Source organism: Vipera ursinii (genome assembly GCF_947247035.1).
Source record: "Vipera ursinii genome assembly, chromosome: 13".
NCBI classification, from domain to species: Eukaryota; Metazoa; Chordata; class Lepidosauria; order Squamata; family Viperidae; genus Vipera; species Vipera ursinii.
The window spans coordinates 3,955,924-3,976,919 of NC_139526.1; the positions used below are offsets into that span (position 1 = coordinate 3,955,924).

The 20,996-nt window shown below is 48.2% G+C and overlaps 1 protein-coding gene across 1 annotated transcript in view; it reads right to left on the minus strand.

Moving 5' to 3' along the window:
- SOX8 (SRY-box transcription factor 8) overlaps positions 1 to 5,035 on the minus strand; it is a 30,957-nt gene extending 25,922 nt beyond the window's left edge. The window contains exon 1 of the mRNA XM_083372633.1: positions 4,343 to 5,035. Coding sequence (XP_083228759.1) covers positions 4,343 to 4,758 — 416 coding nt within the window. The 5' untranslated portion in view covers positions 4,759 to 5,035. The remainder of the gene's footprint in view (positions 1 to 4,342) is intronic.
- Between the last annotated feature and the right edge of the window lie 15,961 nt (positions 5,036 to 20,996).

The following is a 20,996-nucleotide window of genomic DNA, read 5'->3' on the forward strand; positions in this document are numbered from 1 at the left end:
GGCGTAAACATGAACAGGGGATATTTTCCCCCTCTGAATTTCTCACCAACTAACTTCAGAAATGTCACTTTTAAGCCATCCCATGATTCGGTTTTGGCTTCTCGTATATTCTTGACGGCCGATTGCAAAAACCACAGCTTACGGCTTAGCAAATCATGCAAACGTAGCTCATTGTGACTCGCTCAACTCGTTCATTACTGATCGTGCAGCCCAGCTTCATTGGGAAATACAAGCCAGGGCTGGAAGAGAAAACTGAAAACTGGGATGACCTGCCTGTATTTACACATGCAGGGCAAAAACCACCTGCTCTACCTTGCTGGAGGGCAAATACACCAGCTACAGGAAGTCCTCTACTTACAGAAACACATTTAGTGACCGTTTGAAGTTGCAACAGCATTTTAAAAAGGGACTTATGACCATTTTGCACACTTACCACCAGTGCAGCGTCCCCCATGGACACATGGTCAAAATTCGGACACTTGGTAACTGACTCACATGGAGGACGGTCACAGTGTCCCAGGGTAAGATGATCCCCTTTTGTGACCTTCTGAGAAAGTCAATGGGGCAGCCGGATTCACTTAACAACCATGTTACTATCTTAACAACTGCAGTTTTTCACTTAACAACTATGGCAAGAAAGGTTGTAAAAGGGGGGAAAACTCACCTAATAAATGTCTCGCTTAGCAACAGAAATTTTGGGTTCAAATTGTGGTCGTAAGTTGAGGACTACTTGTACTTCCATGCAGAGAATTGCAGCGGGGGAGGGGAGGAGAGGCTGGAATTTCTTCCAGAGGAAGAAAATATTGTGCAAATTTTTTGCCTTACAGCAAAGAGGCTTCTGTACCAAACCATCTCTAGGAGGGAGCTGTAAGGCAACGAATGCCTGAATAAAATCTCCTCCGAGTCAGGAACTCGCTGGGTGGCCTTGTTGTGCTTTGCTTGGAGTCAGGCGAGATACAATGGGCACATAACAAGTGTGTGTGTGTGTGTGTGTGTGTGTGTATGCTTTATGGCAATATTGGCTGGGTTCAGACAAGACGCCGTGGCAGGTTTGAAGTGCAGCGTGCAAGCGAGCCGTATGGCTGCCTTGGCACATAATGCTCCATAAACAGAGCATTAAAAACCACCAGAGCTGGAGTCATGCACAGGCTTGTTTGAGACCAAAGAAACTGAAGGCAGTGGACAGAGAGGCAGTAAACCCATGATCTGTCATATCAAACAAAATTCTTTTAATCTTCCAGTTTGTTTCGTTTATGTAACTGCCCATTTACATACATATGTGGCTCTGAGCAGTCCACACAGTTATAAACTAAAAACAAAACACATAAATAAGAACAAAAAACCCAACAGTAGCAAAATAAATAATAAACGGTAGTAAAAATAAATTAAAGCAATTAAAAAAAACCAATTGACCACACACACTACACCTAGGGAAGACAGGTGGCATACCCCTTATCTATTTACTCATTCTGAATCTGCTCTGTGCTGAGGGTTTTCTAGACGGCTTAAAAAGAATTCATTTTCAAAGAACATTAAAACAGTAAAATACATCAGCTAAGGGCACAGGGAAAAAAACAGCTGTAACAGCTATTATTCCTATCCAAGTCAAGCAGTGTAGCATAAAAACAAAATAGTTTATTTACAGGTTTCAAAAAGTTGGTTCAAAAAAGTGTTGTTAACAAAAGCCTCTGTCTTTTTAATTTTAACGGTGTTTAAGTGACAGTGGCCTGAGAAAGAAAAAGCACAGGGCTTTTATTAAACTGTGCCGTATTGCATTGTACCAAAATGACAGTTCTTCTAACTATCCCATTCATTTATTAGGGATAGTTTCAGCTCATCATTTTTTCTAAACCTGGTACTCATTTTCTGATTGCCAGGTTTAGAAAAAGGATGAGCTTCTAAAAACTTATATATAATAAGGTAAAGGTAAAGAAGGTAAAGGTTCCCCTGCACATGCGTGCTAGTCGTTTCCAACTCTAGGGGCCGGTGCTCATCTCCATTTCAAAGCCGAAGAGCCAGTGCTTGTCCGAGGACGTCTCTGTGGTCATGTGGCCGGCATGACTAGACGCCAAAGGCGCACGGAACGCTGTTACCTTCCCACCGGAGTGGCCCCTATTTTTCTACTTGCATTTTTACGTGCTTTTGAACTGCTAGGTTGGCAGAAGCTGGGACGAGTAACAGGCGCTCACTCTGTTACGCGGCACTCAGGATTCCACCCGCCAAACTGCCGACCTTCTGATCGACAAGCTCAGCGTCATAACTCACTGAGCCACTGCGTCCCTGTTTATATATAATAGAAGTACGTATAAAGCAAATATAAGTGTTTTCATAGGTCAGCCAGTATCCTATGCCTGCAAAGTACAAACCAGGGAATAGTAAACTTGTCTTTTTCACCCTACATAGCTCTGTTCCAATGTGCTACTTAAAATCTCAACAGGGCTTCCCTGTAACTCAAGAGCAATGAAGGTTTGCAGCAAACCTTGGGAGCCAAGCTAATAGAAAATTCCAGAGGGGCAGCTGCTCTGAGCTTGCTCCAGCAAAACAAAGAAAGTCTTGTGGCACCTGAAAAAAAAAAATTGAAGCCAGGTGTCAGCTTCTGGGGGCATGGAGTTCTAGTCCATGCAATCTTTTGCCACAATAAATACGTTGGACTTTAAAGTATCCTTTTTCTCTAAGTAAAGCTGAGAACCGTTTGATTTTTTTTCATAGGCAACAAGAGTTGTTTTAAAAAGTGATCCTATGGAGAAGTGTGAGCCAGGAAAGCTCAAAGGATCATAAAATCGTTAGTCTCTAAGGCGCCACAAACTGATTTAATTCCTGCGACCAAGAACATAGTTTGTTACATCTCTTTCATACAGTGTTTTACACCTTGTGACATGGGTCCCTTTTGAGGGGTTCAGGCTCCTCTTCCCCATAAAAAAAATTGTTTATTCAGAGTCACTTGATTGGCAACAAGCTGGGAAGAGATGGGAACCCATTTCTCTGTAAACAGTTCCAAACTGACCCTACCTTGAGATGAGTATCTCACCACCTAGAGCTTAAAAGTGAGATACTGAAATATTCCAGGAATTTGGCACCACGGTGATGCTTCATATAAGGCTAAAAAGAGAAAGGAAGGCAAGAACCCTTCCCCATACCCTCTCTCTTCGTTTGTTTTATAATGCACCCTGTTTCCAGCTTTGGAAAATCAGTGGCCATTCAAGCAAGTTGCTTGAACCAGGGCTAGAAAGAGCCACCTTTTAACAGGTAGAGGCCAGCAGCCTCAAAGGCTCAGATCAGGGTGGGTGGGAGGGGGGGGCTTAAAGTAAATCCCTTTGAACTTCCAGGAATGTCCCTGATCTGACCCTTAATTTCCTTCCAGCTGTCCTTCATTACCCTGGCTGCACTTTTGATTCCCACCATGTGTTCCTTAACTTCAGGATTTATCCCTCAAAGAAAAAGTGGGGAGGGGGGGTTCTCAGAGGCTCTACCAGCCCCCCCCCCTCCAGTAGCCCTGAAAAGCCAGCGCATGTCCAGGCTTGGATGTTGTAAGCCAATGTTTGGAAACACCTCCATCAGAGCCAGGTTTTGCATACACACGTATGTTTGGACTACATCACCCCGTTCCAGTCTGATCCCTCCTGAACATGCGTGTCCACTTAAAATGAGGGAGCTACTAATTTTTCAGCCCTTCCAACGCGCAGCTCCCCTCCTTCATCAAAGCGACACCCAACAGGACAGGAATTGCTTGCAGACAGAAGCCGATGAAAGTCGAATCGGTTTTCAAGGCGGCTTAGTCAGGAAAAAGGTCCGAACAGGCCCAGGTCGGTCGGTCGTCTCAACAACTTGATCCAAACGCCGCATCTGAGCGACCGCTCCGCCACTTCTTCCGCTTACTGAGCCCGAGCGCGGCGCCTCCCCCCGGGCTTAAAAATCTCCCGGGCCAGCCCGACACGCGGCTTTCTCAACAACCGAAGGATGGAGTTCCCATCATCCACAGCCGGCCATACCCCCGGCCTGCTCGCTGGCAACGACGCTGGAAAATCGGTCCAAAGGCAGCCGGTCGGTTAGCTCCGATTCTCAAAGCTCGCAGCTTCGGACGGAGAAAGTCCCCGCACAGCGGCGGAAGGAGCAGCACCCAGCCGGGCCGACCGCGAGCCCCCGCGGGCTCCGGCGCCCAAACGCAACCCGCCGCTCGATCCCCCGAGTCGGAGAAGCCGTCGTCTGCAACACGCACTGAATCACGAGCCTGGGAAGAGGGTCGACCGCGGGGGAGACCGACCGACCGACCGACCGAGGAGAGCCGCCGCCCCCCCTCCCGTGCCCTGCCGCTCCCCGCCCGGGCTCCGCGCCGCGCACTCACCGCCAGAGCTTGCCCAGCGTCTTGCTGAGCTCGGCGTTGTGCAGGTGCGGGTACTGGTCGGCCAGCTTCCTGCGCGCCGCCTGCGCCCAGACCATGAAGGCGTTCATGGGCCGCTTGACGTGCGGCTTGGCCTTCAGCGCCCCGTGGCCCCGCACCGGCATGGGCACCAGGCTCCAGTCGTAGCCCTTCAGCACCTGCGAGACGGCGTCCCGGATGCAGGCGGGGAAGCGCTCGTCCGCCTCCCCCGCCTCGCCCTTGGCCGAGCGCGGCGCCGAGCCCGGCGGCGGACCCTCCGAGCCGGCCGGGGAGCAGGGCGCGTCCGAGTCCGAATCCACGTGCGAGAGGGAGCTGGCCGTGCCGGCCGGGCTGCCCGGCGCCTCCGGGGCTTTGGCGTGCTCCTCGCTCATGTCGAGCATCGGCGGCGCGGGCCGGGCGAGCGGGGGATGCCGCCGGACAGCCGCGGGCGGGCAGGGGGCCGGCGCGCCCGGAGCTCCGGACTCAGCTGCCGGCTGGGCTTTTTCTCCCGCCGCCGCCGCCGCCGCCTCTGCCGTGAGCCCAGGCCAAGCGGAGCGCCCGACCTGCCCGACGGCGCCGCTCGATCCAAACGCTTCGACTCGGCGCGGCCAGCGACTTTCTTCCCCGGCGGGGCGAGCCGGCTCCGCCTCCTCCCCCGTTCCTATTGGCCGGCCGAGAACGGGCTACTCTGCATAAAAGGCGGGGATTCGGCTCTCCCCGGGTTCTTAAAGCGACCCACGACTTAAAAGTAAAATGAAATGAAATGAAAAACGGAGGGTGGAAAGTTGACATATGGTTTGTTTGCAGTTTAGCTGCGTGGAAAATTGGGGGGGGGGGGGGCACTGCGAGTGTAAAATTTGCGAGTACGGTATAAAATAGTAGTGACTTGGGGAGTAAATGTACTAGCCAGCTCTTCCCAACATTGTGCTGTCCGGACGTGCTGGATCAACACATGGAGCCTGGACTCTGTAGTTCAATGCATCCGAAGAACTTCAGTTAAAGAGCTTTGCTAGATCGGGCTGGGCTCCAGAAGTCTACGTAATGCGGCGCGGGTGGCCAAACAAATTATCCTCAGGTTTGCTTCGGACATCTGGAAGTGGACCTGGATTGGCCTGAATGTGGAGGGTCGGCAATGGGACAGAATGGTGCGTCTGATTAATCCACGAAAATCAGCAGGAAAGCCCCAACCCTCCTCGCCCTCCCAGGGTCCAGAGGGGTCCCCTGAGTCGCTTCAGTGCCCGGCCATCGCCCTTCCCTGGAGACTCCCCTTCCCTTGCCAAGCAGGAACTAATCTCTGCAAATGATAACTACTTTCCTGCCGCTGTGAAATTAGAGAAAGACGACCAACTCGGTCCGCAGCAATTTGGATCCAAGTAAAGGCCGGGAATGTGATTACGGCACTGAGCAACGAAGGGTAATTACATTTACCTAACCGAGGCTCTATTCCCACGACACGCTGACTCCCGCTTAAGTAGACTTGGCTGACTGCGCTTTCCCAATTTCCTGGGTTCGCACCACCCGCTAAATCATAAACTCACCACTTTAGCCGAAGCTGTGGCGAATAAGCTAGTGATCTCCGGCTTGATCCGTCAGAGTTGGCTGGGCTCAGCCACAACAAGGGATAAAGAACCTCAACCTTATTCTGCTATACATTTACCCACGATTAACCAAGTTAACCACGATTAACCAAGTTTGTTTGGATTCGCAGACTATCCACCCCCTTGACTAAACAGCCTCGAGGCAAAGCTAAGTAGTAATTAGCTAGTGCCCGGTTGGGATGTTGTGGGAATGCAGCATTTCTTGGGTTTCTTTGCGAGGGCAAGGAGATCTGGTTTGGCCGGCAGAGGAGGCTGATTTTCGGGCAGGGCTCGGACTGGGACCTTGTTCTGCCCAAGGTGGTTGCGCCCAGGTTCACTCTGGAATAGCTGCGCTCGCCCACCGACCGGCTGCACCAGCCCTGTCCCTGAGCTAAGGCAGCGAAGGCCAAAGCGGGAGGCGCGGAGCTCCGCTTTCCGCCGCAGATTCGGTTTCGGAGCCTGATTTAAAACGTTCTGGGAAGCTGGAGGGGGAAACCCTGGTGTGAATCCTCTTTTCACCTCATCCTCTTCGGTCGCTGAGCGGAGGCTCGTTATGCAGGGATTGGAGACCTGGCTTTTTTTCTCCCTCGGAGCAAGACGCATTTATGACCGACGTTCAAGCTATTTTCTGCCCCCAAAGGCTGTGGGGTAGGGATTTGCGGTCTGTAAGCAAAGGGCGTGCGCATCTTTGGTGGGAGAAATGGAGCTGCGCCGGAGTGGGGCAGTCTACCTCTAAGGAAGACTAATTTAAGGGCTTCGAGAGATTCTTACATCTTAGGCTAAGTTTTTAGGCCGTGCGATTAAACCATAGCGGGTTGTGCACACTCAGCCCGTTTGGATTGAATCTACAAAGAACCGTGGTTAAGCAGATCACACATCTAAGCGCCGAGCCAGGCCGGTTGAAGGTGGGGGTGGGGGGGTTCCAGATTGGGGCGGGGGGGGGAGGTGGGAGTGGGCAAAGTCAGCTTCTGCCCTCAGGCGTCATCAGCCCAAAAGCTGGCAGGGGAAGGGAGTCTTTGGGGCCAGAGAACACAACTGTGGGGAGGGGGCAGCAAAGGCACGGCTCAACCTGCGATCTGTTCCCACTTCTGCAGAAGCTTCACCGGGCATGCAGCTGCGTTGGCTCGCTTTATCAAGCCACGATCTATTAAACGGGCCTTCCATGCCACAATGTCCATTTTTGCCTCAGTGGCACCAAGTTAAGATCCCGGCAGAGGAGCGGCGGGCGGGAAGCGCCTTTGCAGAATCAAGCGATCCAGAAAACCTGACGCGCCCGGCTGCTCCTAGAACGCGCGAGACACAAACTAACCACATTTCAGCCCACGTGTTTATCGTTCTGGTTCAGTGGCTGCCTGGCCAAGAAGGATTTGGCCTTGGCAACCTGAACGCTGTGCGCATGTGCTCGAATAGGAACAGCGAAGTACCCGTGTCGTGTGAACATGGCTCCCCACCCCGAGGAAAAACGGCAGTGGCGTGTAATCTCCGTCCGGCTACCTTTTCCTGGATCCAAGTGAAGCCCCCGTTCGTGGTAGAAATTTTTTTTTGCGGGTGGTGAGAGACCCAACAGCTGCCTTCGCACAAGTTGGGGGGGGGGTAACTTTGGCTCCCTAGGGGAGTTACTTGGCCGAAAATCGCTGAAGGTTCCGTGTCTTTCTGGCCCCAGGGATTAATTCGCCCCTCCCGAAGTAAAATGTATCGTGTGAACGCAGCCAGCGTCCCTTCCGCTCCAGCATCCGTGTCCCGCTTAAGACATAGAAACCCGCAGGGGCGGGCCGGGGCTAGTCGCGAACCAAGCCGAGCGCGGGTTGCGAAGAGGGAGAAAGCGGAGGCAGCAGGCTCGCTGCTAAAGATCCTATCGGGGCTACCGACCTGAGGTCGTAGTATTGGCAAATCCGGGGTCGCGCGGCAGCGATCCTAAGCGCCCGCCTAGCATGAGCGCAACATAGAATCCAAAGGCAGGGCCTGTTTCCCTCGCATCTCTCTTGCAAAGAAGCCCTTGCTTGTCCCAAAGGTGCTTTTTTTCACGAGGCAACTGGACTTTCTGTTTTCTTTGAAGACGTTTTGCTTCTCATCCAAGAAGCTTCTTCAGCTCTGACTGAATGGTGGAGAATTCCACCAGAACAGAAGAGCAGAAGAAGCTTCTTGGATGAGAAGCAAAATGTCTTCAAAGAAAAACGAGAAAGTCCAGTTGCCTCTGAAAAAGCAACTTTGGTTCAACCAGGACCGGGATGACTGAGAATCTCCACAGGCATCAAGCCCTTGCTTGCAACAGCTCTCCTAGCTGCAGTCTCTGATACCTTTGAATCCTCAATCACATCTTGAGTTTCCTTTGAATTGGGGGCTGCATTTTTAAGAACTGGGAGATGTTTTTTTGGGGGGAAGGCAGTTTAACAGCCAATACCTTTCATATGTTGCAGCAAGGCAACTAGTACATTTTAATTCAAAGAATATTAATTCAAAGAAACCAGACTTAGAACCTGGGGAAAAAAACAGGTTTGTGGGCCCTATTGCTGCACACAGCTATCATGATTGGCTGGGGAATTCTGGGAGTTGAAGTCCACCTATCTTGAAGTTGCCATGGTTGAGAAACTGTGGTCTATACTGGGTTCACAATATCAAAATCAGAACAGAGTTGGAGGAGACCTTGGAGGTCATCTAGTCCAACCCGCCCACCCACCATTTCTGACAGATGGCAGTCTCTTCTGGAAAGCTTCCAGCGATCATTTTGTTCTCACTCAGTTTCATTGGATGGCAGGGGTGGGTTAAGGAGCACGGAGGCTCACGTGATTAGGATGCTGGGGTGGAGATCAGCAAGGCCACATTCCAGACCCGAGCGCTGCAGTGTGGCTGGTGAGCTCCTGTCCTTCACTCCAGCTCCTGGATGGGGACGTGAAAGGAGCCCCTAGTTGGGCATCCCCCAGACAACAGCGATGTCACCGATAATCCTTTCAACCCAGAAGTGCCTCTGACATGAATGGGACGGGACTGGTGGTTTTACAACCGGTGGAGATTTGTGTGCAATTGCAAAACCTAAAAACCCTGTATTCATCCCCAGGAATCAACCTTTCTCACCTTACACTCTTCAGTGTGCTGGAATTACCACGTTCCTAATTTAACAACTGCAGTTATTGACTTAACAAATGTGGCCAGAAAAGTCATCCAATGGGGCCAAACTCACTTAACAAAATTTTTCACTTAACAACATAAATTTGGGGCTCAGTTGTGTTCGTAAGTTGAGGACTACCTGTACAGTCTACAACATGGGTAAACCTGGACTGGGTCTTTCCAGGCCCAGCTGATAACTAGGATTTCCCAGTTATTCTGGGAGCTGAACTTTTTGGGAGGTATCCAGGTTGGAGAAAACATAAGAACACCCTTACTAGTTTTGGGTTTTTTTCTGGTGAAACTGACCAGGCCAAAGGTTGCAAAAAGTGAGTAGGCGACAGCGAGCGGGGGAAGGAAACAGCACTCCAGTTGGCCTCTTCATATCTTTGCGCCAAGGAGGGAATTGCTCCAGGTAGTCCTCAGCTTATAACCATTTGTTTACTGACCATTTGAAATTACAGGTAGTCCTTATCTTACAACAGTTCATTTAGTGACTGTTCACAGTTACAATGGCACTGAAAAAAATTGACTTATGACCGCTTTTCATACTTACGACCATTGCAGCATCACCATGCTCACGTGATTTACATTTGGATGCTGGACAACTGGGTCATATTTATGAGTGTTGCTCTGTCCCAGGGTCACGTGATCCCCTTTTGTGACCTTCTGACAAGCAGAGTCAACGGGGAAGCCGGATTCATTTAACAACCATGCTATTAACTGCAGGGATTCACTTATCAGGTGTGGCAAGAAAGGTTGTAAAATGGGGCAAAATTCACTTAACAAACCTCTCAGCAGCGTAAATTTTGGGCTCAATTCTCAAGCACTACCTGTACAACGGCACAGAAAAAAGCGACATACAGCCGATCCTCCCACTTACAAAATCCCTTTGCAGGACCCCTACAGTTCAGGAGCTTGGCAACCGTTGTGCAGCTATGAGGGTTTCAGTGTCTCATGGTCACGTGGTTGCTGTTTCCGCCCTTCCCAGCCGGTTTCCAACAACCAAAGTCATTGGGGGAAGCCGGCTTCACTTAACAACTGCAGTGATTCACTTAAGGAACATAGCAAAAAAGGTCACCACCCTGAGCCATCTGGTTTAGTAATGCTCTATGAGGGAGATGAGCTGTTTAAAAATGTGATAGACAAACAAACAAACAAAAAAATAAATGGAAGTTCTGGTCCCAGTAGAGGTTGTAAGTTAAAGATTACTTATATTTAGTTTTTTTAATCCCACTTTTATTTCTACATCTCAAAGTAAGGTAGTTAATGCTCCTCCTTCCCACAATAACAACCCTCCGAGGCAGGTCGGGCTGAAAGAAGGGGAGTGGTCCAAAGTCACTCTGCTGCCTTTCACACTTAAGGGAGGACTAGAACCCACAACCACCCAATTTTTAGACCATCAGCTTCACCATTACACCAAGCTTAAGAAACTGCAGATTTTATAAAAACAAAAAAAATCCCTTTAAAAATCATTTCCTTGAGATTGTTCCGCTGAAGCTGGAAAAAGCCCCTTGCCTTCCACAGAAAAGAGGAAACTAGTGGGCCAGATACTTGGCGGAATTTTGGTCAACCCCAAGGTCATCCTGCCTGGGTGCCACTTCTTGACTTTTACATGACTGGCTTAAGCAAATAAGGAAGGTGGCATTTAAGAAAAAGATTTTTATTTTCAGTTTGAAGCATACCAAACCTTTTGTCCAGGACTTTCAGTGGCAAGGAAAAGTCCCTCTCAGAGTGCACCGCTGTGCTTTTCCAGTTCAACTCCAGCCCCCATGCTCCCCAGCCAAGAGGTCCCTACACTGTGCAAGACATGGCTCTCCATGAAGGCAATTCGTTCTGCGCCTGGATTTAAAAGTCTATGGAGATTCTCAGTCATCCAGGTCACGGTGGTCCTAAAAGGCATGTGGAGATTCTTTGTTTTTTTCCCCTCGAAGACGTTTCATTTCTCATCCAAGAACTGAGGAAGCTTCTTGGATGAGAAGTGAAACGTCTTCAAGGAAAAACAAAGAAAGTCCAGTTGCCTTTTGAAAAAGCACTTTTGGGCCTGGACTTAAATAGTATAGAATAGAATTCTTTATTGGCTAAGTGTGGTTGGATATTCAAGGAATTTGTCTCAGATACAACAACAAAGTGATAACAACAGGACATACATATACACAACAACAAAGTGATAGGTCATAGATCATAATCATAATTACAATCAATCATAAGATACAAAGAACAAGTGAAAAATCGTAAGAGAAGATAGGAAAAATGAGAACATGAGAAAGATGGTCCTCAACTTACTATTCATATGGTGACCAAACTTACAATGGCACTGAAAAAAGTAACTTATGACTGTTTTTCACACTTATGACCATTGTAGCATCCCCATGATCATGCGATCAAACTTCAGATGCTTGGCAATTGACTCATACTTGTGACCATTGCGGTGTCCCAGGGTCATGTGATCCCCTTTTGCAACCTCTGACAAAGTCAATGGGGAAGCCAGATTCACTTAACAACCATGTTACTAACTTAATAACTGCAGTGATTCACTTAACAACTGTGGCAAGAAAGGTCGTTAAATGGGGTCAAACTCCCTTAACAAATGTCTCAATTTTTGGGGCTCAATTGTGGTCATATGTCGAGGACTACCTGTACAGGCCACAACATGGGTAAGCAATCTGGACTGGGTCTTTCCAGGACCAGCTGAAATGCCTACAGCCCTCTACGGCCATCTTGTGCTCCCCCCTCCCGACTCCCCATGCGCCCTTGGGCTTGGCAACTGGTCGCAGTCCTGGGGTCATGTGATCAAGTTTGACATCCTGCCAAGCAAAGTCAATGGGGAAGCTGGATTCACTTAACATCCGTGTTACTCACTTAACAATTAATAGAACAGAACAGAACAGAATAGAATAAGAGCTGGAAGGGACCTTGGAGGTCTTCTAGTCCAGCCCTCCGCTCAAGCAGGAGAACCTGTACCATCTCAGACAAGTGACTTAACACCGGCTTCTCCTTCATCAAAGCGAGCCGCGGGCAAGAGGCATCCGCGGGGGGGGGGGGACCGAGAGCCCGCAAGCCCGGGGCCGGGAAGCGCCTTCCCCACCCCCCCCCCCCGACAGCTCCGGCTCGGCGCGCCTCCGCCAATGAGCGCGCGCTCCGTGGCGGCTCCCGCGGCGCGCATGCGCCCTGCCCCAATCCGGCAGGCATGGCTGCGAGCGCTGGGGAGTCGCTGAGGCGGCGGCCGCGGCGCGGGGCGGCCGGGCCGGCAGGAGACGCCCCCGACCCGCGGGAGCCGCGCGCCCCTCCGGCGCCTCCCCTACGCCCCGGCTCCTTCTGGCTGACGCGGCTGGCGCTGCTGCGCGCCACCGCGTTCATTTACTGTAAGTGCCTGGCGGGGGGGCAGGGGGCCCCCGGGTTGCCCTCCCCGGCGCCCTTTTGCAGCGCAGCTCTCCCCTCCCCCCCGTAGGAACCGCCTCTGCTCTCCCGCTGTTCCCGCTTGGGTCGAGCCTCCCCCCCTCCCCGCCAGTCTGGCTGTCTTAAGTTGCAGCTGGGGGGGCCAAGGTGGTGGGTGATTATGAAAGTTTGGATTGCAGCCGGGTCCAGCTCATTGGCGAAGCTTGGCTCCAGAAATTGTGGGCGCTCCATCACTGGAGGGTTTTAGGAAGAGACTGGAAATCCACTTGTTTGAAATGGCATAGGGTCTCCCGCTTCAGCAGGGGATTGGTCTAGAAGACCTCTGAGGTCCCTTCCAACTGTTACTCTGCTATCCTTCCTTCCTCACTCACTCACTAGAAGCTTTTAAGAAGACCCTGGGCAGCCACTTGTCTGGCATGGTCTAGGGTGGAATGGGCAGGGGGTTGGACTAGAAGACCTCCAAGAACCCTTCCAGCTCTGTTCTGATGTTCTTGGTTAGTCCAGTTAGTCCAGTTCTGAATGAGGGCTAGCAAGGGAATGCTTCAGGGGAAAAGAAAAGATGGTGAGCAAACCATGATGGAGAGACACAGCTGCACTGGGAGGGAAACCTCTGTGGTCAGATTCGCATGACATGCAAGACAAGTGATACTGCACTGGCTGTGAGAATAACCTTGAGAAAGAGCTGCACTAAGGCACTGTCAGATAAGAGACAACCAAGTCCAAAGCCCCATTGGAATTCGAGAAAGCATCTCAAACTGGTTCCCTTAAGGCAGGGATCTTCAAACTTGGCCCTTTTATGACTTGTGGACTTCAACTCCCAGAATTCCTAAGCCAGGAATGCTGGCTGAGGAATTCTGGGAGTTGAAGTCTACAAGTCATAAAAGGGCCAAGTTTGAAGACCCTTGCCTTAAGGTTAAAGGCCAGGAGGAAGAGGCACACTCAGACTTGCAAGATTCTGGTACTGTAATAATATTTTAATATCTAGTGTTATCTTGAGATCAGATGCTCTGAAGGACCCTCTCTTCCCAGTCGGATCTACCTGACCCATAGAACAGGGAGGCAGGGGAATGTCAAGTGTCCTTTTTCCTAAGGAATATCTGGCAGTGTCTTCAAAGAAGGGCCCTGTCCGTGGTGGCTCCTTCCCTTTGGAACTCATCCCTGCGGAGATTAGATTGATTTATTTACAAAATTTATTGGCTGCTCTTCTTACCATAGAGCAGGGGTCTTCAAACTTGGCCCTTTTATGACTTGTGGACTTCAACTCCCAGAATTCCTCAGCCAGAGTTGAAGTCCACTCCTGCCATAGAGTCACTCTTCTTACCACAGAGTTACATATAAGCTAAAACATGAAAAGTTAAAAAAAAACATTAAAACCAAAGACAAAGGGTTTAGCATAGTGGTTGAATCCAGACAGTGCTACCAAGAAGTGGAGATTGCATTTGAATTTCAAACTGGCACCCCTGTCAAGCTCTGCCATGGAAAGCTATTTTTGCCAGGATTTTGAGAAGGTCTCTTTTTTTGGTCAAAATTGTAGCAGGACCTTTAACAGCAACTCTTGTGCACTAACAAGGTGCTCTGTATTGTTGTTTTCTTGCAGCAATCCATATTTATGAGTCTCAACAGCTCCCTCAGCATTATCAACAAATCTTAACTGTCCACATTTTGGCTCAGTACCAGCCTTGTTGAGGGGAATAACCCTGGTGGGGATTTCACCTATTGCCAGTTTCTTACTACATTTGGGTGCCGTTTAGATCTGTGTTTCTCAGCCTTGGCAACTTTAAGATGTGAGGACTTAAACTCCTGGAATTCCCCAGCCAGCAAGTCCAGAAGACTTGCCAAGGTTGAGAAACAAGGCAAATTTAGCACAACTACGACCTGTACGGTACAGGTAGTCCTTGACGTATGGCAATTGGGGCCAGAATTTATGTTACTAAGCAGGGCAGTTAAATGAACCATGCCCAGATTTATGACCTCTTTTGCTACAGTTAAGCGAATCAGTGCACTCACATTTGGATTGCAGAGCCGTAGGGACACCAATGGTCATAAATGCAAGGACCGGTCATAAGTGACTTTTTTCAATGCCATTGTAACTTTGGTGATTAAACAAATGTAAGTCGAGGACACCCTGTATCTGGATCTGGCTGGGAATAAAAATAACCAGCCTTGTTTAAGTAGAATCACTTTCATTATGTAGGTTTTATAAAGATTTAAGGTTTGTGGCACTTGTTTAAATATTCCTACAGACTGCAGTGGTGGTAATTGTTGCTGTTTTCCACAAACAATAGCTAGATTTGTTTTCAGCCATGAAAACTTGTAAACCAAGGGTCTTCAGACTTGGCTGGCTGAGGACATGTCTTAAAGCGGCCAAGTTTGAAGACCCCTGTTGTAAACTGTGGTATAGGCTAATTTGTTTAGTGTAGTTGTACTTCTGCTGTCTGAATGCGTTCTGCATTTTTTTCCTTTTGTGCCCCTTTGGTGTGGAAATTCCTATGGCTGGTGACCCCAATAAACTACTTTTGTAATCATTCCATCTAGGAAAGATCTTAAACTGCTTTCGCCAGTCTATTTCTCAACTGCATGCATGTTGTTGGATTCTTGTGATAAGAATGAGAAACAGGTGTCCTCTGGCTTAAAACACCAGCGTCTTGTAAGCAGCAGTCTTTCTCTACCTGTTGCTCAGAGGTTGTCTCTGTAAGAACCCACAGGTGATCCTGGAAGGAAATGCAGTTAACACCCACTGAAGGAAATAAGGCAGTCCTTGACTTAGGATCACAACTGAGCTCCAAATTCTGTTGCTGTGAAATATTTGTTAAGTGAGCTTTGCCCCATTTTACGACTTTTCTTGCCACTGTTGTTAAGTGAATCATTGCAGTTAAGTTAGTAACATGGTTGTTAAGTGAATCTGGCTTCCCCATTGACTTTGTCAGAAGGATGTTTTGATGACATGATCCTAGGACACTGCAACCAATCTAAATATGAATCAGCTGCCAAGCATTTGAATTTTGATCCCATGATCATGTGGGTCTAAAATATGCAGTGATCATAGGTGTGAAAAATGGTCATAACTTTTTTCAGTGCCATTGTAATTTTGAACGGTCACTAAATGAACTGTTGTAAGTTGAGGACTACCTGTAATGGTTTCATAGCTAAGTTTCCTGCAAGTGTATTATTGAAACTTTTCCAGTGGTGGAAAACCCTGCATGGATTTATTCAGGTGATGGAAACTGAGATTCTTTCTTGCGTTTTAAATAAGCTTTGATTTTGGTGAACAGGAAATTCATTAGTGAAGACAAATAGGGTAAACAAGTTTGTGTCGCTTCTACTCTTTAATGTCCATCCTGAAAAACGATTGTTTGGGACTTATTTTGCTTAGTGGAGTGAAATAACTTTTTTCTTCAAATTTTGGGTGCAGTCAGTCAGAGGCTGCAGGCATTTTTTTCTCTATGTGTGTCTAAAATATGATTCAGTTTTCACAGTAAGCATTGTGACTTGGTTTTTTTCTCCCATTAGTTTGATCTTCAAATGCAAGTTAAGGGTTGTTTTTTTCTATTTTATGTTTTAAAAAAGAGGAGGGACCAAAGGATTGTGTGGTAGGAATGTTTTGGATTTCGCGTCATTGAATCTTGATAGAGCATGGGAAATGTGATCCTTTCTTCCATCTACCCTGACAAGTTGAAGTCGGAGTAGGAAGCACAAGAGGAGACAGGTCCAGACCTGGCAATCAGCACATCCTGGAATGTTCAGCTTGTTCCTGTTCTGCATGAATACAGGTAGTCCTCAACTTACAACCACAGTTGAGCCCAAAATTTATGTTGCTAAGTGAAAAATTTGTTAAGTGAGTTTTGCTCCATTTTATGACTTTCCTTGCCACATTTGCTAAGTGAATCATTGCAGTTGTTAAATTAGTAACATGGTTGTTAAATGAATTTGGCTTTCCCATTGACTTTGCTGGTCATAAAGTCACAAAAGGGGACCATGTGACCCCAGGGGGACACTGCAACCGTCATAACTATGAGTCAGTTGCCAAGCATTTGAATTTTGATCACGTGACTATGGGGATGCTGCAGCAGCCGTAAGGGTGAAAAACGGTCCTAAGTCACTTTTTTCAGTGCCGTCGTGACTTTGAACGGTCACTAAACGAGCTGTTGTAAGTAGAGGACCGCCAGTAGTGCATATTGGGAGAATCGTGATGGGTCGGACATGACTTCACAGCTAACAACAACAACAAGGCTTTACGACATTTAAAAGGGGCCAGGCTTGCTGGCTGCAAGGCCAACCAGTGATGGAGCTGAAGACCGGCCCTCTTTCTTCTGAAGAAAGGTGAACCAGGAGGGAAGTGTCAGAGTGGGAAGGCAGTTTCACCAGAAGATGAAGAAAGGACTGAAAAGTCTGATCTAGATCAGGGGTCTTCAAACTTGGCCCTTTTATGACTTATAGACTTCAACTCCCAGAATTCCTCAGCCAGCGTGCCTGGATGAGGAATTCTGGTAGTTGAAGTCCACAAGTCATAAAAGGGCTACATTTGAAGACCCCTGGTCTAGGGTCTCCTGCATGAGCAGGGGGTTGGACTAGAAGACCTCCAAGGTCCCTTCCAACTCTGAGGACGAAGGTGGCATTTCCAAGATAAGAAAGCGTACTTGGTGTTGTTAACATCTCCCCAAAAAGTGCTTGTCTAATGGACTTCGTTACGACAAGATCAGCAGGGAAGGGACCAAATACATGGACCAAAGTTGTGCTTTTCAGAATAGCTCTCCCCGAAGATACCTGCCCATCCCCTATGCTTCAGGCCCTTTCCTGGAAACAAGGCCATCTCATGGGACCCAGGATGCAGGCCTTTTCTATCTCTCTCCTGAGATATGGCAGTTGGCCTTTGGAAGGTCTGTGAAGAAAAGCTTTTACCTCTGGCCCTGGAGAATTGGAGTTCCCATCAGCAGTCACCTCATAATGTTCTGGATTTTTAGCTTCTGTTCTTTTGTGTCCACCCCAAATGCTGGAGTTGCAATCTTCAAGTTGGGTGCCCATATCAGTTGTTGGAAGGAATGAACTCCACCAATAGGCCGACGGAAAGAATCATGCCCTTTGGATGAAAAAGAAAGGACTTTTGGCTCATTTTTTTTACCTCACGAAAAATATTGTCAGGATGCCTATCTGCATTTAGATTTGGAGAAAGGTGAGATCAATTTGGATAAAGTTTTGTCCTCTTAGACCTTGTTAAGAGGCACGTATGGTACTTTCCACTTTTTTTATCTCAGTATTTATTCCTGAGGTTACTTCTTGTTATTTTGGAAGAAGGACTTGAAGAAAAGACACTCTTGTGGCTCCTTGAGCTTTCTTTTGTGTAACCTGCCTGTAAATACAGTGTACACTCTTTTTTCCTTACCCCTTTTGGCAATGTGTATTTTCCCCTAATTTGCTCTTCTCTTGTTTATGTTTGCACTTAAGCCTGGGGTTTAATTTGGACTTTTTTGCAGCTGATGAGCAGTTTAGAGGGGTAGGGCAGCAATTTTGAGGTAGGTTTTGATTACCACTTGCAAGAAAATCTCCTTAGCAAATTGCCATGTTAATCAAAGTTAATTAGGTTGTGGACAATGTGACCCTCCTCTCCCATAGAAAGGAAGAGGATTTTTATTTTTAAACAAAATGATTTGGGGGATTGTATGGAAGGAAGGTCCTGGGTTCAGTTTGATACCTTAAGATGGGATGGCCAAAGGCTCCACGTGGAGAAGTGATGACTTCTCTAATATGAACAGATACAGAGGTCTCATTTCTTCCCCAAGGCTTATTGGCTGTTGATGGGGTTTTTAGTTGTTCTCCATCAAAAAACCTGCAAGTAACGATGATATGATTTCTCATGGTGTGCCAGTAAACCCAGTCCTGAGATATTTGAGAGGCCACAAAAGCCGAGTTCAGAGCTTTCATGCAGGCACTTTGTTATTCGTCCTTGTTTTTGATGAGAGTCTCTTATTTATGCAGGCAGAAGTTTTTAACTGAAGCATTCAGGCAACCATTCCAAACTATTTGGGCCAGGAAAAACATTCTTCTAAACTTTGAGGGAGAGAATATTAATCCAGGTGTGTGACTGTATATGGGTGCTCTTTATATGGCTTCCTATAGCTTTGAGATATATACATAAGTGTGTATACACACAAACACACACACATACACACACATGTGTGTGTGTAATATGTGTGTGTATGTATATATATATTTAGAATAGAATAGAGCTGGAAGGGACCTTGGAGGTCTTCTAGTCCAGGGGTCTCCAACCCCTGGTCTGTGGACCAGTACCGGGCTGCGGCGTGCCAGCAACTGGTCCACACAAATGAGCAAAGCCCCATCCATGGAATGCAGGCAGCACACAAAACCACGCACTCTGTGGTCTATGGAAAAACTTCTCTCCCTGGTGCCCAAAAGGTTGGGGACCTCTGTTCTAGTCCAGCCCTCTGCTCGAACAGGAGAACCTATACCATTGCAGACAGTGTGTGTGTGTGTGTGTGTGTGTGTGTGTATAAGGTAAAGGTTCCCCCGCACATGCGTGCTAGTCGTTTCCGACTCTAGGGGCCGGTGCTCATCTCCATTTCAAAGCCGAAGAGCCAGCGCTTGTCTGAGGACGTCTCCGTGGTCATGTGGCCGGCATGACTAGACGCCAAAGGCGCACGGAACACTGTTACCTTCCCACCATAGTGGTCCCTATTTTTCTACTTACATTTTTACGTGCTTTCGAACTGCTAGGTTGGCAGAAGCTGGGACGAGTAACAGGCACTCACTCTGCTACGCGGCACTTGGGATTTGACCCACCAAACTGCCGACCTTCTGATCGACAAGCTCAGCGTCCTAACCCACTGAGCCACCACATCCCTATGTATATATGTGTGTATATATATCTATATGTATGTATGTATGTATTATTGAAGGGACGCGGTGGCTCAGTAGGTTAGGATGCTGAGCTTGTCGATTGGTCGCGCTGGTGAATGATCTCTGGTGGGCTCGGGACAGGGGCTGTTCCTCTGTCCTAGTCCTGTTAGATCTCTCAGCGGCTTTTGATACCATCGACCATGGTATCCTACTGTGGCGTCTCAGGGGGTTGGGAGTGGGGGGCACTGTTTTACAGTGGTTCTCCTCCTACCTCCTGGGCCGCTCGCAGTTGGTGTTGAGATCCTCTCGTTTGTGGAGTTCCTCAGGGGTCGGTTCTCTCTCCCCTCTTGTTCAACATCTATATGAAGCCGCTGGGTGAGCTCATTCATGGTTTCGGGGTGGGGTATCATCAGTATGCTGATGATACCCAGCTTTCTTTCCACCCCGAACCAACCCAGTGATGCCCTCGACGTGATGTCCCGTTGGCTGGAAGCGGTCCGGGTTTGGATGGGGAGAAACAGGCTTCATCTCAATCCTGCCAAGACTGAGTGGCTGTGTATACCATGCACTCGTGTCCTCCTGGTTAGACTACTGTAACGCTCTCTACATGGGGCTGCCCTTGAGGACCACTTGGAGGCTTCAGCTGGTGCAGAATGCGGCCGCGCGAGTTGTGATGGGAGTCTCCCGATATTCCTGTGTAACACCTCTTCTCCGTGAGCTGCATTGGCTTCCAGTTGCCCTCCGGGTGAGATTCAAGGTGCTGGTGATGACCTATAAAGCCCTAAATGGCCTGGGTCCGGACTATCTAAGGGAACACCTGCTGCCGGCATCAACTTCCCATCGTCCTGTGCGCTCCCATAAGGAGGGCCTCCTTAGGGTGCCGCCGGTCAGGGAATGCCGGCGGGTGATCCCCAGAGGGAGGGAATTCTCTGTGGGTGCGCCTGCCCTTTGGAATGATTTACCTGTGGAACTCTGGACTGCCCCCGACCTGCGCTCGTTTCGCCGGGACCTGAAAACCTGGCTTTTCGATCTGTCTGGCCTGGACTGAGGGGGTTTTTAGTTTTAAGTTTTTAACATTGTTTTATTGTTGGGCTATTATTAATTTAATTCTTTTTAATTCTATTTTTATCTTAATTTTATATTGTCTTTTAAATATTGCCCTGTAAACCACCCTGAGTCCTTCGGGAATAGGGCAGGATAGATAGATAGATAGATAGATAGATAGATAGATAGATAGATAGATAGATAGATAGATAGATAGATAGATAGATAGATGCTGGCTCAGGAATTCTGGGAGTTGAAGTCACAAGTCATAAAAGAGCCAAGGTTGCCTACCCCTGACCTAGGTTATAGGACCTCATTTGTTGTGTTTTACAAATTATGGTTAATGGCTTTGCATATTCAGTGAACTCTAACTATTATGACTTTTTTCAATAACCATGGTTAAATAAAGCCTTGTTTTACCAAACAACATTGGTAAGTGCTCTGCAGTAACGATAAGTGAAATAGAAAACTGAAGATTTTAGAAAGTCCCCAAAAGTCGCCTGCTTGGAAGAAGGTCCTGCATTTCCTGCTTTCAGTCAAGATAATTTAAAGGTAAAGACAGGATTGTAAAACTGAATATGGGTTCAAAAATTGCCATTTATCAAGGCATGAAATCTGTATCCTTGCTCCTAAGCCATACGTAATCTTGATTAATTTCATAC